We start from the raw sequence: 12,795 nt of genomic DNA, 5'->3' as shown, positions 1-12,795 counted from the left end.
TTCTGGACTTGTACTTGAGGGGTGAATAAACCACTGCTCAAGTAGTGTTATTTTGAGTCTCTTATACTCGTAGCCAAACTGCATCCTACCTGACAACCTAGGTTCTCATCCCAGGGCTGTGAGGCCACAAGAAGTGTGCTGGTGCTCTCTGGCTTTGGATCCTCCTTCTCCAAAATGAAGTTCAAAAGCCCTATTAGCGTCATACTGCAGAATACAGGTGTGAACTCCATACAGATAGAGCTTATTGCCAGGGAGTTTTATCATCATAGGGCATAATTGTTCATTTCCATTCAACCGAACAGGTACCACATTATGGGGACACTCAGGATATCTGCATTTGATTGTGCAAGTTGTGCACTGCACAACTCCAAGGACATTATCTGCTTTCTGGTTTATGTGAACAACGTCTCCTGCAATGCACAACTTACACATCTATACCTGGCTGCCCTATATCTGGTGGTACAATGTGGCTTCAAATTTAGGAAACCTAGATTCTAGTGGGAAAATCATATGTTCAGTTTCGACAAACATTTGTCAAGCAGGTACTATGTGCCAGGTACTGGGTTAGGTGCTTTTCGTATATCTAACCATATTTATATATATATTTGTGTGTGTGTGTGTGTGTGTGTGTGTGTGTGTGTGTGTGTGTGTATAAACAGAAACAAAAGCCTGTCATATGAAACAGAGCCTGAGTTGCAAACTAGGAGGCCTATAGTCCAAACAAATGCCAAAACTTGGGCTGGTTTGGTCTGTGCATTTAAATGTGGTATCAACATTTTAAAAAGAGGGAACTTGCACGTAAAAATTCAGATATCCACCATTTCTTGAAAAATTAAATGATCTGGCCATATTGGGCTTTCCCTTCCACATTGGCAACAACTGGTGGAGCTGAATGGCAAGTGCCCTTTAGTCAAACACAAAATGTCCTGTTTGCTTCTGTCCCCACTACCCCCTACTGTCACTGACACAGGTCAAGAATCAGTTACCATTCATCACTGACTGTGTTGTTACTTATCTTCCTGGAAGGTTAAGTGGCAAGTGAAAACTTTCTTCTGTCCACATCTCTTTCAAGAGTGGAAAAGTGGGGGCGCCTAGGTGGCTCAGTCAGTTAAGTGTGCGACTCTTGATTTCGGCTTAGATCATGGTTGTGCAGCTCTTGAAATTGAGTCCCACATTGGGTTCTGTGCTGATAGCACAGAGCGGCTTGGGATTCTCTCTCTCTCTCTCTCTCTCTCTCTCTCTCTCTCTCTGCCCCTAGCCTGCTTGCTCTTTCTCTCTCAAAAATAAATAAATAAACATTAAAAATAAGAGCGGAAAAGTAAAAGATGAACCAGGATGGAAAAAGTAAAGATGAACCATGTGCCTCAAGAAATTGGTGTATCTCCCTCCCTTCATGTCTATTACCTATCTGATGTTGTGGGTGCTTGGTTTGCTGCCTCTCAAGCAGACAGTGTTCACAGAGTGGGAGAGATGGGGAAGAGACTAGAAGGCAGGGTTTAAACTTTAGCTACTGTGATTTTTTTCTTTTTAAGGGTATTCTGAATTAAATAAGGTAAAATTTTTACTTTTGTTAAATGCAGATGATGGGAGCATAGGTATTGTCTGTACCTTCCTATGGGTTTTGAATGTTTCCCATTAAAAATGTCAAAAGAAAACTGCTCAGTGTCCTCAGTGTGGGGCAGGTGCAGTGCTGGGGGCTTGGTGGGAGGGCAGGGGGGGTTGGGAGAAATGGGAGGGTTTTGAACTGAGGAGTGAAGGGCTTCAGGACCACCAGGTCTCCTAGCAAAGAAGCAGGAGAAGAGGGACCAAGGAGAGAGGAGGGCTCTTCGGAGAGGCTAGAGAGGGGTGTGGGGAGCTAGTCATGGGGCCAGAAGACAGAGCTTAGGGTGGGGACACACTGACACCTGGCCTCACTCCCCCTCCCCCTGCCAGGCCCATCCTTGGTTCTGTGCATGGCCGGCAGTGTTTCTAAGGATGTGTGCCTATTTTTAGAGCAGAGATTTATTTCTTTCCATTTCAACTGTTTACTTCTGTCCTGGGCTTGCAATTCTGCTGGTTTGTGTTACAAGGGAGAACCATAGCCCTGTGGACCAAACTTGGCTGCTTCCTGCATGGCCAAGAGTGTCCTCTGGCTTACTGGGTACCATTTGGGGCATGAGTAGGGAGGATTTTATGATTTTGTGGAGTCTGATGGGAAGTACAGTGATGTGACAGGAAGTCCCAAGTTCTCATCCTAGGTCTGTGGCTGACTTGCTGTGTGACCTTGAATAAGACCTCTGTCCTCTTTGGGCTTCAGGGGTTTTGTTGTTGTTTTTTCATCATTAAAATGTCAATATTACCACTTACCTCATAGGGTTGGTATGAGGAGTCAATGAAATGCATAAAGCACCAAGTGAATGAATGACATGTGTCCGGGAGGGACGCCATAAATGTGGGTTTCTTTCCCTGCATCATGTACCTTTACGCAAGGGGAGGGGGAGGGAGGGTTAGAGGGTTTCTAAGGGTCCTTCCAGCTCTGAGATTCCGCAGTTCGAAGTTTTCTCTTTCATCATTTCTTCCTGCAGTTCATGGCCCCTTGTTCTCAGAGCTCTTGATGCATATTGTGGACTAAGAGAAAGAGGTCTGCCTGAACTTGGCCTGTAGCCTACCAGTTGTGTGATTCTGGGCATCTATTTCTCTTCGTAGGATGGTTTCAACCCCAACCTTGAAGGACCAATCTCACAGGATCCTTGTAGCAATTTTATGAGATGATGCCCATAAAACACTCAGCACAGTGCCTGGCATGTAAAGACGATCTCGCCTCAACAGAGAAAATAGCTATTATTACCATTATCATTACTATTATTATTTCGGGCCCTGCAGGGGGACTGTAGTTTTCCACTGTTGTTTCTGTGGCTATAATGTGCCATGGAGTCCCGATGGCTGACTTCAAAACCAACTCATAGAACTCGATTTCTTTATAAGGTTGGGATTATCTCTACCAACTTCCCTCTTGCTAATATTTTAATCCTTTTACTGAGACACTTAAGAAAAAGTCTTCCTTTTCCCCAAAGCTTCATCAATATTCATCAAGCAATATTTACAAATAAACTCTTTACCTTGATGGTATTTTTCTTTCTTTTTTTAAAGATTAGTATTGATGGAGAAACTAACACAACTTCAAAGGAAATCGTATTGGAAAAAAACAACCTGCTGGCAACTCCTCCCCTACCCCCTGGGCGGCCCCATCCCACATGTGCTCCTAGGAGGCTGTGGTCAACAGCACAGGCTAATGGCTCAGGACTGTGGGCTGGAATCCCAGCACTATCTGTGTTGCATCCTGGGCAGATTATTTCATCTCTCTGGGCCTCAGTTTCCCCATCTTTAAAATGATGCCCATGACGGATCCTCTCAGAGGAATGAAGGAGATCAGCTATGCAAAGCTCTGCCCGTGGCACAACCAGGAAATGTTAGCCATCTATTGATCCCATAAGAGCTTGCACACTGGTCCTGGCACAAGTCACAGCGTGACCTGTCATTCTTGAATGTTTCTGTGTGTTGCCCATTTTCCCCACTGCCTGGCGCAAAGGCGATCTGAACCAAGGAGTTGGCTCGGCCTCAGAGCAGCATCCACTTAACTCCAGAGAGAGAGAGAAAGGGCAGATCCTCTTGGGGAATCAGTCAACAGTGGATACTTTTAGCACAAGGAGCATTCCTCTCCCGCGGGAGTCCGAGTGCAGCAATCTCATGATAAGCTCGAGTTTTTCCAGGCCGCAGAGTGAGAGATAGAAAGTTTCAGGGACTTTTTTTTTTCTTCTTTTTTTCATGCGCACAAGCTTGGAACCCTCTGCTGCAAACAAAGCTGCCTTCCAACTCCGAGTACTCTACCCTGTCACGTGACACCGGGGCTTAACAATTGCATCACTGAAAACCTAACCCTCTGAAGCGTCAGCTGAATTCAGGTAACAAGATTGCCAGCAATAGCTCATAAAATCATAGCTGGTTAGAGCCGGAGGGGATGTCTGAAGGCACCTAGGCTGACTGCATCCCTTTCACAGATAGGGAAACTGAGCCCTGGAAGGGAAAGCGCCTGCCTGAGTTGGGAGCAGAGCCAGGACTGAACCTGGACCGCACTGCAGGTTGCATCCAGGAAGAAAGGAGGATGGTCTGCCATACAGCACTCTCCCCAGTTGGAAAACCAGAGCACATCTGTGGCTCAAACTATCTTCCTGAGACACCCATGAAGCTTCACAGGGGCTCTCAGAACCATGTCACGGCTCATCCACTGCCTACCTGTGGGACCTTAGGCGATTTACTTCACCTCTCAGTTTTCTGATCTGGAAAATGCCTGCCTGCATTACAGGATTATGATGATGGTTGGATGAATTAATATTTTCAAAGTGCCCAGAATGCTGTCTGTGCGCAGAAATTGCCATACAAGCATGTATTAAACAGAAATGAAAACACAAGCCATAGAGAGCGCAACAGACAGGGCAGTGGACCCGGGGCCTCGTCTGGTTCTGTTGGACATGTGACCTAGAGCAACCTCCTTCCCCTCTCTCAGTCAGTTCCTGCTCTGAAAGCTGGGGACATGGACTCTCCTGGTCCCTGTGCCCCTCCCAGGTGCCTGGCTCCGAGGCCTCTCCTGGTCTGCATACCTTTGGCCTCTCCCCATGCTGACCTCAGAACTCGGGCCAAGGGTGGGTGAAACCGAGCTGGAATGTTTGCACTCTCAGAAAGTAGGGAGGCCCACTAGATCTTTTCAAAAGTCACACACTGACTTGCAAATCAGGTAACAGAGACATCTCCATGAAGGGGCCAATTGTGTGGCTGGGACAAAAAAACCCACTGGCCTCCGTTACCTCCTATCCTCTTTCTGACTTCTCTTTCCTTGTCCTTGAACTTAGAGAGAAAGGGGTCTTTGAAAATGTCCATTTTGAAACCACAATGGTATGAGAATCACAGGTCTCTGATTGCTCAACCCTCCTCCAAATCCAAATGCGCATTTACTTTCCTCCTGCCAGAGTGGAAGTTGTGTGAGTACCTGAAGCCTGCCTGGAATCTGAGTCTCCACGCCCTGGTCCCATGACCTGGGTAAGTTAGCTTTCTGGGTCCCGGGCTCTCCATCCCTCCGGGGGCACCTACCTTCTTGTTGACCTTCTAGGCGGAGGGCTGGGGGAAGCTGGCTGTGTGAGAAGCACAGGGGCTCTGGGGATTTGCTGCTGAGGCCAAAGACTTTGAATTTGGGTGGGGTGACTGGCAGAACTCTTTGCCAGGTTAGAGATGAAACAGAGCTCCCAGCTGGGGCTCAAGCAGACCTTAGGGCCCACGCCCCCAGTTCTGAAAGGGCTCTTCTACCCACCCCCTCCCCTGCTCGGGTCTGATGCTTGGCTCCGACCCTTGGCATCACCTACCTGACTTGCAGACACAGCCTCATCTAACCCCATCTCCACCCGGGGGCTCGGAGCAACTCCAACAGCCAGAGAAGGCCGGAGGCAGCAGGCCTTGCGGGGCCTCTGGGAGCCTGCACTTCTCTGCCCCAGGAACAGAAACATTCTACAACACGGTGGGAAGTTGCAGAGAAGGGCAGAGCCCTTCCTTATCTTCATAAAGGAACTCTCCCACCACCTGCTGGGCCTTCCACCTTTCCCCCATCTCACTGGCACCTGCTCTGGTCATTGGTTCTCAGAGCTCCTGGAACCAGCAAGCTCACCAAGTCACTGCCCCTCAAAGATTCCTCAGGCCTACAGAGAAAAGTCAAAACTCTTTGGCTGGCCCTGAAATCCCCCTCCCTCCACCATTATCCAGCCTAAACCTCCTTCCAAATTCATCTAACCCCCCACACAAACTGCACTGAGATTCTAGTTACCATCCCCAATTACCTTCTGCACATGAGACTTTGCTCATGGCTTCCAATTGGCCTAAAATTCTTTGTTTTTATTCTTGACTCAGAAAAACCCCAGGGCCCAGTGCATCAATCATCTGCTCTGCGGAGCCTTCCGCCAGTAAGAACCAGTCCTTTCCCTGAGCTCCCTGTCTGGGTCCATTTAGGACATGTGTATCATGCCTGCACTCCCAGCCTGAGTGGGCTGAGCACTGAAGGGCAGAGTCCCTGCCAGGCTCCCGTGGTGGTGGCCAGCACAGGGCCTGGCACCTGACAGGTAACTAAGCCATGTTTACTGAGTTGACGAAAGTAGCTACACCCTCCTTTTGTTCTCACTTTTTAAAGCTGTTCATTCATATAATCCTATGTGACAGTGGTCTCGGATCAAATTACAACAGAATAATCTCACAGCAATAGAGCTGGAAGCTTGCTTATTCCTTGCCTAGAGCACTCGTTTCTCCCAAAGCCCAGGCTTCTGGGGAGCGGGGGTGCAGGGGAGGGAAGAGGAGACCTAAGCCTCTCGCACCAACACTTCCTCCCAGTCCCCTAGAGCAGTGTCATCAGAGGAACCGTCCGTGGCTGCACAAGGGGAAGTCATGAATAGCAAGAGAGATCTGTCATTCTATGGGGCCTGGGACCCAGGGACCCTAGAGTAGGAATCTGGGTTTTCTAGAAATATGACATTTAATTGAATCTGGAGATAAGACGAGGTTATAAGCTCAGGGCAGCTTAGCCCTGAAGGGAACAACCAACTCCATCATTTCATGGCTGGGGGACACTGAGGCCTAGGGAAGGACAGCAACTAGCCCAAGGTCACACGGAGAGAAAGAGCCAGGGCCAGGGCTGGAACTGCGACATCTAACCTCTTGTGTTTCTCCTGCTAACCTACACTCCCCCTACACTAGCTGTGATTACTTGAGGGCTAGTGAAATGGTATAGTAGTGTTCTTTTCTTTATGGATCACTGGTAAACCACAGTTGGACAATGACAGGTTTAAAAAAAAAAAAGGTGTGAAACATTCCACTATTTTTTTTTTTAATACAGAATGTTTTACAAATGTGTGTGTCATCCTTACTCAGGGGCCATGCTAATCTTCTCTGGGTTATTCCAGTGTTAGTATATATATGTGCTGCTGAAGCAAGCACTGAAATGTTCCATTTTTTCTTGATGTTTATTTACTGAGAGAGAGAGAGAGAGAGAGATCACAAGCAAGGGACAGGCACAGAGAGAGAGGGAGAGAGAATCCCAAGCAGAGTCTGGGCTGTCAGTACAGAGTCCGATGTGGGGCTCAATCTCACAAACCATGAGATCATGACGTGAGCCGAGACCAAGAGTCAGAGGTTTAACCGACTGAGCCACCCAGGCACCCCTGAAATTTTTAGTTAAAAATATATATAAATATGTAACATGGAAAATTCAGTTAATTCAATACTATTCATTATCTACTTTCTCTGGGCTGAACATTGACCTGGGTACTTGGGGGTAAATAGAGAACGAAGGCCCCTGTCTAGTAGGCCACCTGGGAATCCCTTTCTCTGCCCTGCTCGTGGCTTCGAGGTGACTGGCCAAACCACAAGCTTGATCAGGGAGCCTCCTGCCGCTTGCTACTGTCATCCTGACTGCAGAGGCAAATTCTGAGCATTAAACACACTCCTTAAATGTGCCAAGCATGAAATGCAGTGATAAAAACATATTCCACAAGTGAAAGGGGCTCTTCTAGTACTTGATTTCTCTGTTAACTCATTCCATGACACATGTTTCCTACTACCCTAACACAACCAGCTGGATAGAATGGTGGAATTGGCTTTTGCAGACTTCATTACAGTGCCAACCAAGTAGCACTACCTTGTAGGGCTGGGGCAAGGTTCTCCAGAAGATTGTATCTGGTTTGAAACAGCGTCCAATTATATGGTGCTGTTTCTCCCCTAGCCAGGATTCACAGGTCCAGGAATCCAGGGTAGAAATGGCAGTGACACCCCTTACTTACTATTACCTCTGGTGACCCACTGGCAAAACTTTTTCTTCCTGTTCCTGTGACCCTGTGCTCCTCTGGCCTAGAGGCCTTAGTTCCAAAGGGAGGAATGCTTCCACCAGGAGACACAATAATGATGTCATTGGACTGGAAGTTAAGTCTGCCCCCCGGCCACTCTGGGCTCCTCATGCCACTGAATCAATAAGTGGAGAAGGAGTTTCTGTACTGGTTGGGGTGACTGATGTTGATTAGCAGGGGGGAACTGGACTACTGCCCCACAGCGGAGGTAAGGAAGCGTTTGTCTGCAATACAGAGATTACTTAGGGCCTTCTTACTGTTACCACGTCCTGTGATTGAAGTCAATGGAAAACTACAACAACCCAATCCAAGCAAGGCCGCTAACAGTCCAGACCCTTCAGGAATGAAGGTTTGAGTCATCCAACCAGGCAGAGAATCATGCCCAACTAGGTGCTTGCTAAAGGCAGAGGGAATACAGAAGGGGGAGTGGAAGAAGGTAGTTATAAATACCAGCTACAACCATGTGACCAGTTAGAGAAACAAGAACTAAAATTGTCACGAGTGTTTCCTCCTTATTTTGCTTTGAACGTGCATGTGTTAAGCAAATATCTTTGGTTTTTTTCCCTCTCTTATTCTCTTACAGTGTAACATAAGAGGTATTGATTTTATATTGTCGTATTTTAAGTATTGTTATTTTTATACCATAGTACTTAACTTGTGGGATGTCAAGGATGGAATCACTCAAAGACTTTAGCTCCTCTTCTAGGAGGTTGTACATGGAATAATTAGTTGTATCATGTTAGGCAGAATTATGACCTTGTTACTATCTTTATAAGGAGAGAAGTACTATTTAAGGAGAGGTGTATGGAGTTGCAAAGAGTAGACTGTGATAGTTAATTTTATGTGTCAACTTGACAGGGCAACGGGGTGCCCACATATTTGGTTAAACATTTTCCTGGGTATGTATGTAAGGATGTTTCTATATGACAGTAACATTTGAATTAGTAAACTTGAGTAAAACAGATTGCCTTCCCTAATTTGGGTGGGCCCCATCCAATCAGTTGAAGTTCTAAATGGAACAAAAAAAACCCTGACCCTCCCAGGAACAGGAGGGAATTTCCTGTGTTGAGCTGGGTAATTGATTTTTCTCCTGCCTGCAGACTCAAACTCAAACGTGGGCTCTTCCTGATGGGTCTTGAGCCTGCCGGCCTACAGACTGAAACTATACCATCAGCTCTGCTGGTTCTCCAGGCCTTTGGACCCAGGCTGGAACCACATTGCCAGCCCTCCTGGACTTCCAGCGGGACTTGTCAGCCTCCGTAATTGTGTGAGCCGATTCCTCGTAATAAATCTCTTCCTATATGAATATACATCCTATTGATGCTGTCGCTCTAGAAAACCCTAACCAACACACACACACACACACACACACACACACACACACACACACCCCTGCAAGGGCAGTGTTATTCCAGTGTCATTGTCATCAAAGGAAACAGGAAGTGGTAGCTATAAGAAGTCTGCACCTGTCCCTCCCCACCAGGTGGTAAAGTTTGCTGCCCCTGTACCTGCGATGACTGTCCCCTTTAGTGCCTACTCACATCAGGGTCCAGCTCATCCAGCTCATTTTCCAGGGTCCTGAGTTCTTCCTCTGTTAGGGCTCTGAGGATTTCATCTTCATCCAGGTCACGGTATTTCTCTAGTTCTCTTCTGTATGACATTGTAAGAGAATGTGTGCTTGTCTTCTGAGTTTCTGAGATCTATGACCTGTCAGAAAGAGAAAAATCTTAGGAAGATCATTCTTGGATTTTCTCTCTCAGACCAAATCAATGCTTGTCATTTATATGGTGGCTGGGCATGTTCTATGAATCATCAGGATGATAACTAGTAGAGTGGAATGCTGCACTAAGTTGGATTAATTCTCCAATAAAACTGTGCAAGGTAAAAACCCTGATGGCATGTGAATGAATAAATTGTAACTGGTTGCATTGGCCCGGCCATTAATTCCGAATAAATAGGTGATTGGAAATGGCTTATGAGTGCCTGAAAACTCAACTCTTCTTCAAGCAGTTCAAATACTTTCTGTACAACCCCCCACCCTTCACCTCACGCCCTGATGGAAAACATGAATGCTGGAAGCTCTGCCAAAGCTGATTGTGTAAGGGAAGGGGTATCAACTCAACACCTGCTGCATGCGGGTCCTTCACCTGTAACATCTCAATCGATCCTCACAAAAAGCAGCCAGCAATAACAGTTAACTTTTACTGCCATATCCAAGCCCTACATTAAGCACTTTGCAAGGGTTTTTTTTTCTTTTTAAAAATTTTTTATTTTAGAGAGAGAGCGAGTGGGGGAGAAGGGCAGTGGAGGGGAGAGAGAGGTGGAGAGAGGAAGGGAGAGAGAGAGAATCTGAAGCATTAAGCCTGACATGGGGCTCGATCCCCAGACCCTGAGATCATGATCTGAGCTGAAATCAGGAGTCGGAGGCTCAACTAACTGAGTCACCCAGGTGCCCCAAGAATTTTCTTTTTTGTTTTTTTAATTTTTTTTTAACGTTTATTTATTTTTGAGACAGAGAGAGACAGAGCATGAACGGGGGAGGGTCAGAGAGAGGGAGACACAGAATCTGAAACAGGCTCCAGGCTCTGAGCTGTCAGCTCAGAGCCTGACGCGGGGCTCGAACTCACGGACCGTGAGATCATGACCTGAGCCGAAGTCGGCCGCCCAACCGACTGAGCCACCCAGGTGCCCCAGAATTTTCTAATTTAACCTCTGAGGTTAGGTATCTGCTGTTCTCCCCGTTTTACAGATGAGGACATACGGCTCAGAGAGGTTGAGTGACTCGCACAAATCACACTACCAGGAAGTGCCAGAACCACCATTTGTATCTTGATATGCCTTAAGCCCTCTGTCCTCCCTCTTGGCTAAAACTGATAACAGGACAAGCCTAGCTCCCATATCACCTCCTCTGTGAAGCCTCAGTGTCCCCTCACTGAGCAAAGCTCATCATGGCCCTAGCGCTGGGTCTGTACCTCTCCACTCAGCTCACATCCATCTTCCGTGGCTTCCCCAGGGGCAGGGTCTCAGTTTGCTGCATCCCCCTCTCTCCCCAAGGCCCAAGTCAGGGCCACACAAACAACATAATGTTTTGTTTTGTTTTATTGAAATGAACCCGATTCCAGTTCTACCTGCCTTTGTTTACCCCATCAGACAGCCCTAAGGAGACCCTAGGCTCTTCTCCTCTTGGAAAATGTCAGCTTGCTGCAGGTGCTAGCATCTCTGTGTTCAAGCCTGTTCTCACCTGTCCTACGTAAGCTGAGCCGTTAACCCTCTTTTCTGAAGCTGATGGGCTAAAAAGTGAGGCAGGAGCTCGGGGCTTCCTTAGACTCTGCAGAATGGAATATACTACTGTGTCCAGAATTGGTGTTATGGGTTGAATCGTGTGCTCCCCAGTTCATATGTTGAAGTTCTAGCCCCCAGTATGTCCATACGCCAGCACCACACTGCAAGGAAGAATGTGATGTGACTTGGAAATAGAGTCCTTACAGATATAATTAGTTAAGTTCACATGAGGTCATACTAGAGAAGCGTGAGCTCCCGATGCATCATGACTGGTGTCCTTATGAAAAGTGGAAATTTGGATGGACACACACGCAGGAAGAACACCATGTGAAAGTGAAGAGAGAGATCAGGGCGATGCTTCCAATGAACCAAGGAACGCCAAAGGCTGCCAGAGAACCACCAGAAGAGGAGGGAGAGGTCTGCAATGGACCCTCACAGCCTTGGAAGGAACCAACCATGCTGACACCTGGATCTTGGATTTTTAGCCTCCAGAAATTTGAGACAACAAATTTGTGTTGTTTAGGCCACTCAGTTTGTGGGATTTTGTTACAGTAGCCCCAGCAAACAAATACAACCAGTATCTCCTTTGTCACAGCAGTTTTTGTTTTTAGACCCCTACACAAACACACACACACACACACACACACACACACACGCACATACAGCATGGCTCATCCATGAAATGACTGATGGGATTTCCCAGGGTAGAGAGAAATGAAAGCCAGGAAAAGACAACCAATGAACCAATCGAAAGCTGGAATAGTTGTTAACTAAGAACAATTCGTGTACTTAAATGAAAATCAAAGTTCGCTAAGCTGACAGATAAAGCCTCCATTTCAGAAAGGAGAGATGTGTTATTAATGTAAGTTTGTACACATGTGAGCATATTTGTAGGAGAAATATGACAGCTGGCCTGATAAGAAAGGACTTGATTTCCAAATACAGAAAACCCCAATGCCATCCTTTCCTCTAAGAATGGATTGGATTAGCCTGATGTCTTCCTTTGCCCAGACCCCAATGCAATGTTCAGACCATAAATGGGTCCCCCTTGATTCATTTCTATTTACTTCCAAAGAAAGCACAAGCAGCTGACAATGCTCTGGTATAGATGGAAAAAAAAAACCTTCGTGAATGTTCTCAGAGAATAACCTAATTTGGCTTTTCTTGAGTGGAGCCAGGAGAGGATCTATGGCTGAAAGGGACCCTAGTGAAGGGTTCAGAGGCTTCCAGAACTAACTCACAGAGACACCTTTGAACTAGCTGCAAAACACGTTTTTTTTTTGGCTCTGAAACAGATTTTGTGTCATACAAAGTTCCACAGGATTTGAGACCACAGGATTTCTCAGAAATTTTGGTATGCTTCCACACATTGGGTGTCTCCAGGAGAAACAGGTTATAAGCAGAATTTTCCTGGTCTTTGACCATGAAACCATGTGTCTGAGGAACTGCTCCTGGGATTGGGATCCCATGAAACAAAGTTTGGGTAACAGCCCTAGCCTCACCTCTGGGCCACTCAGACTCACACAAGAAGGGACTTGGGGACAGGATGAGCTGGGACAAGTTTGGGACCCTGGGAGCTTCCCAGTTTGCCAGCTGACCC

At 46.8% G+C, this 12,795-nt stretch overlaps 1 protein-coding gene and 1 non-coding gene across 3 annotated transcripts in view; both read right to left on the bottom strand.

Annotated features, from left to right (window-relative positions):
* Positions 1–12,795, bottom strand: part of TMOD1 (tropomodulin 1) — an 87,175-nt gene that overhangs the window by 56,128 nt on the left and 18,252 nt on the right. For both annotated transcript variants that reach the window (XM_030293146.2, XM_030293145.1), the window contains exon 2: positions 9,455–9,620. In XM_030293146.2, coding sequence (XP_030149006.1) covers positions 9,455–9,574 — 120 coding nt within the window. In that variant the 5' untranslated portion in view covers positions 9,575–9,620. The remainder of the gene's footprint in view (positions 1–9,454; positions 9,621–12,795) is intronic.
* Positions 6,898–7,008, bottom strand: LOC115500171. The gene has a single exon (XR_003964422.1). It is a non-coding gene; the product is annotated as a U6 spliceosomal RNA (small nuclear RNA).

This window comes from Lynx canadensis, chromosome D4, assembly GCF_007474595.2.
Source record: "Lynx canadensis isolate LIC74 chromosome D4, mLynCan4.pri.v2, whole genome shotgun sequence".
Taxonomy (NCBI): Eukaryota; Metazoa; Chordata; class Mammalia; order Carnivora; family Felidae; genus Lynx; species Lynx canadensis.
The sequence above is the reverse complement of the archived record's forward strand: the minus strand, read 5'-3'. Positions and strand labels throughout refer to the sequence as shown.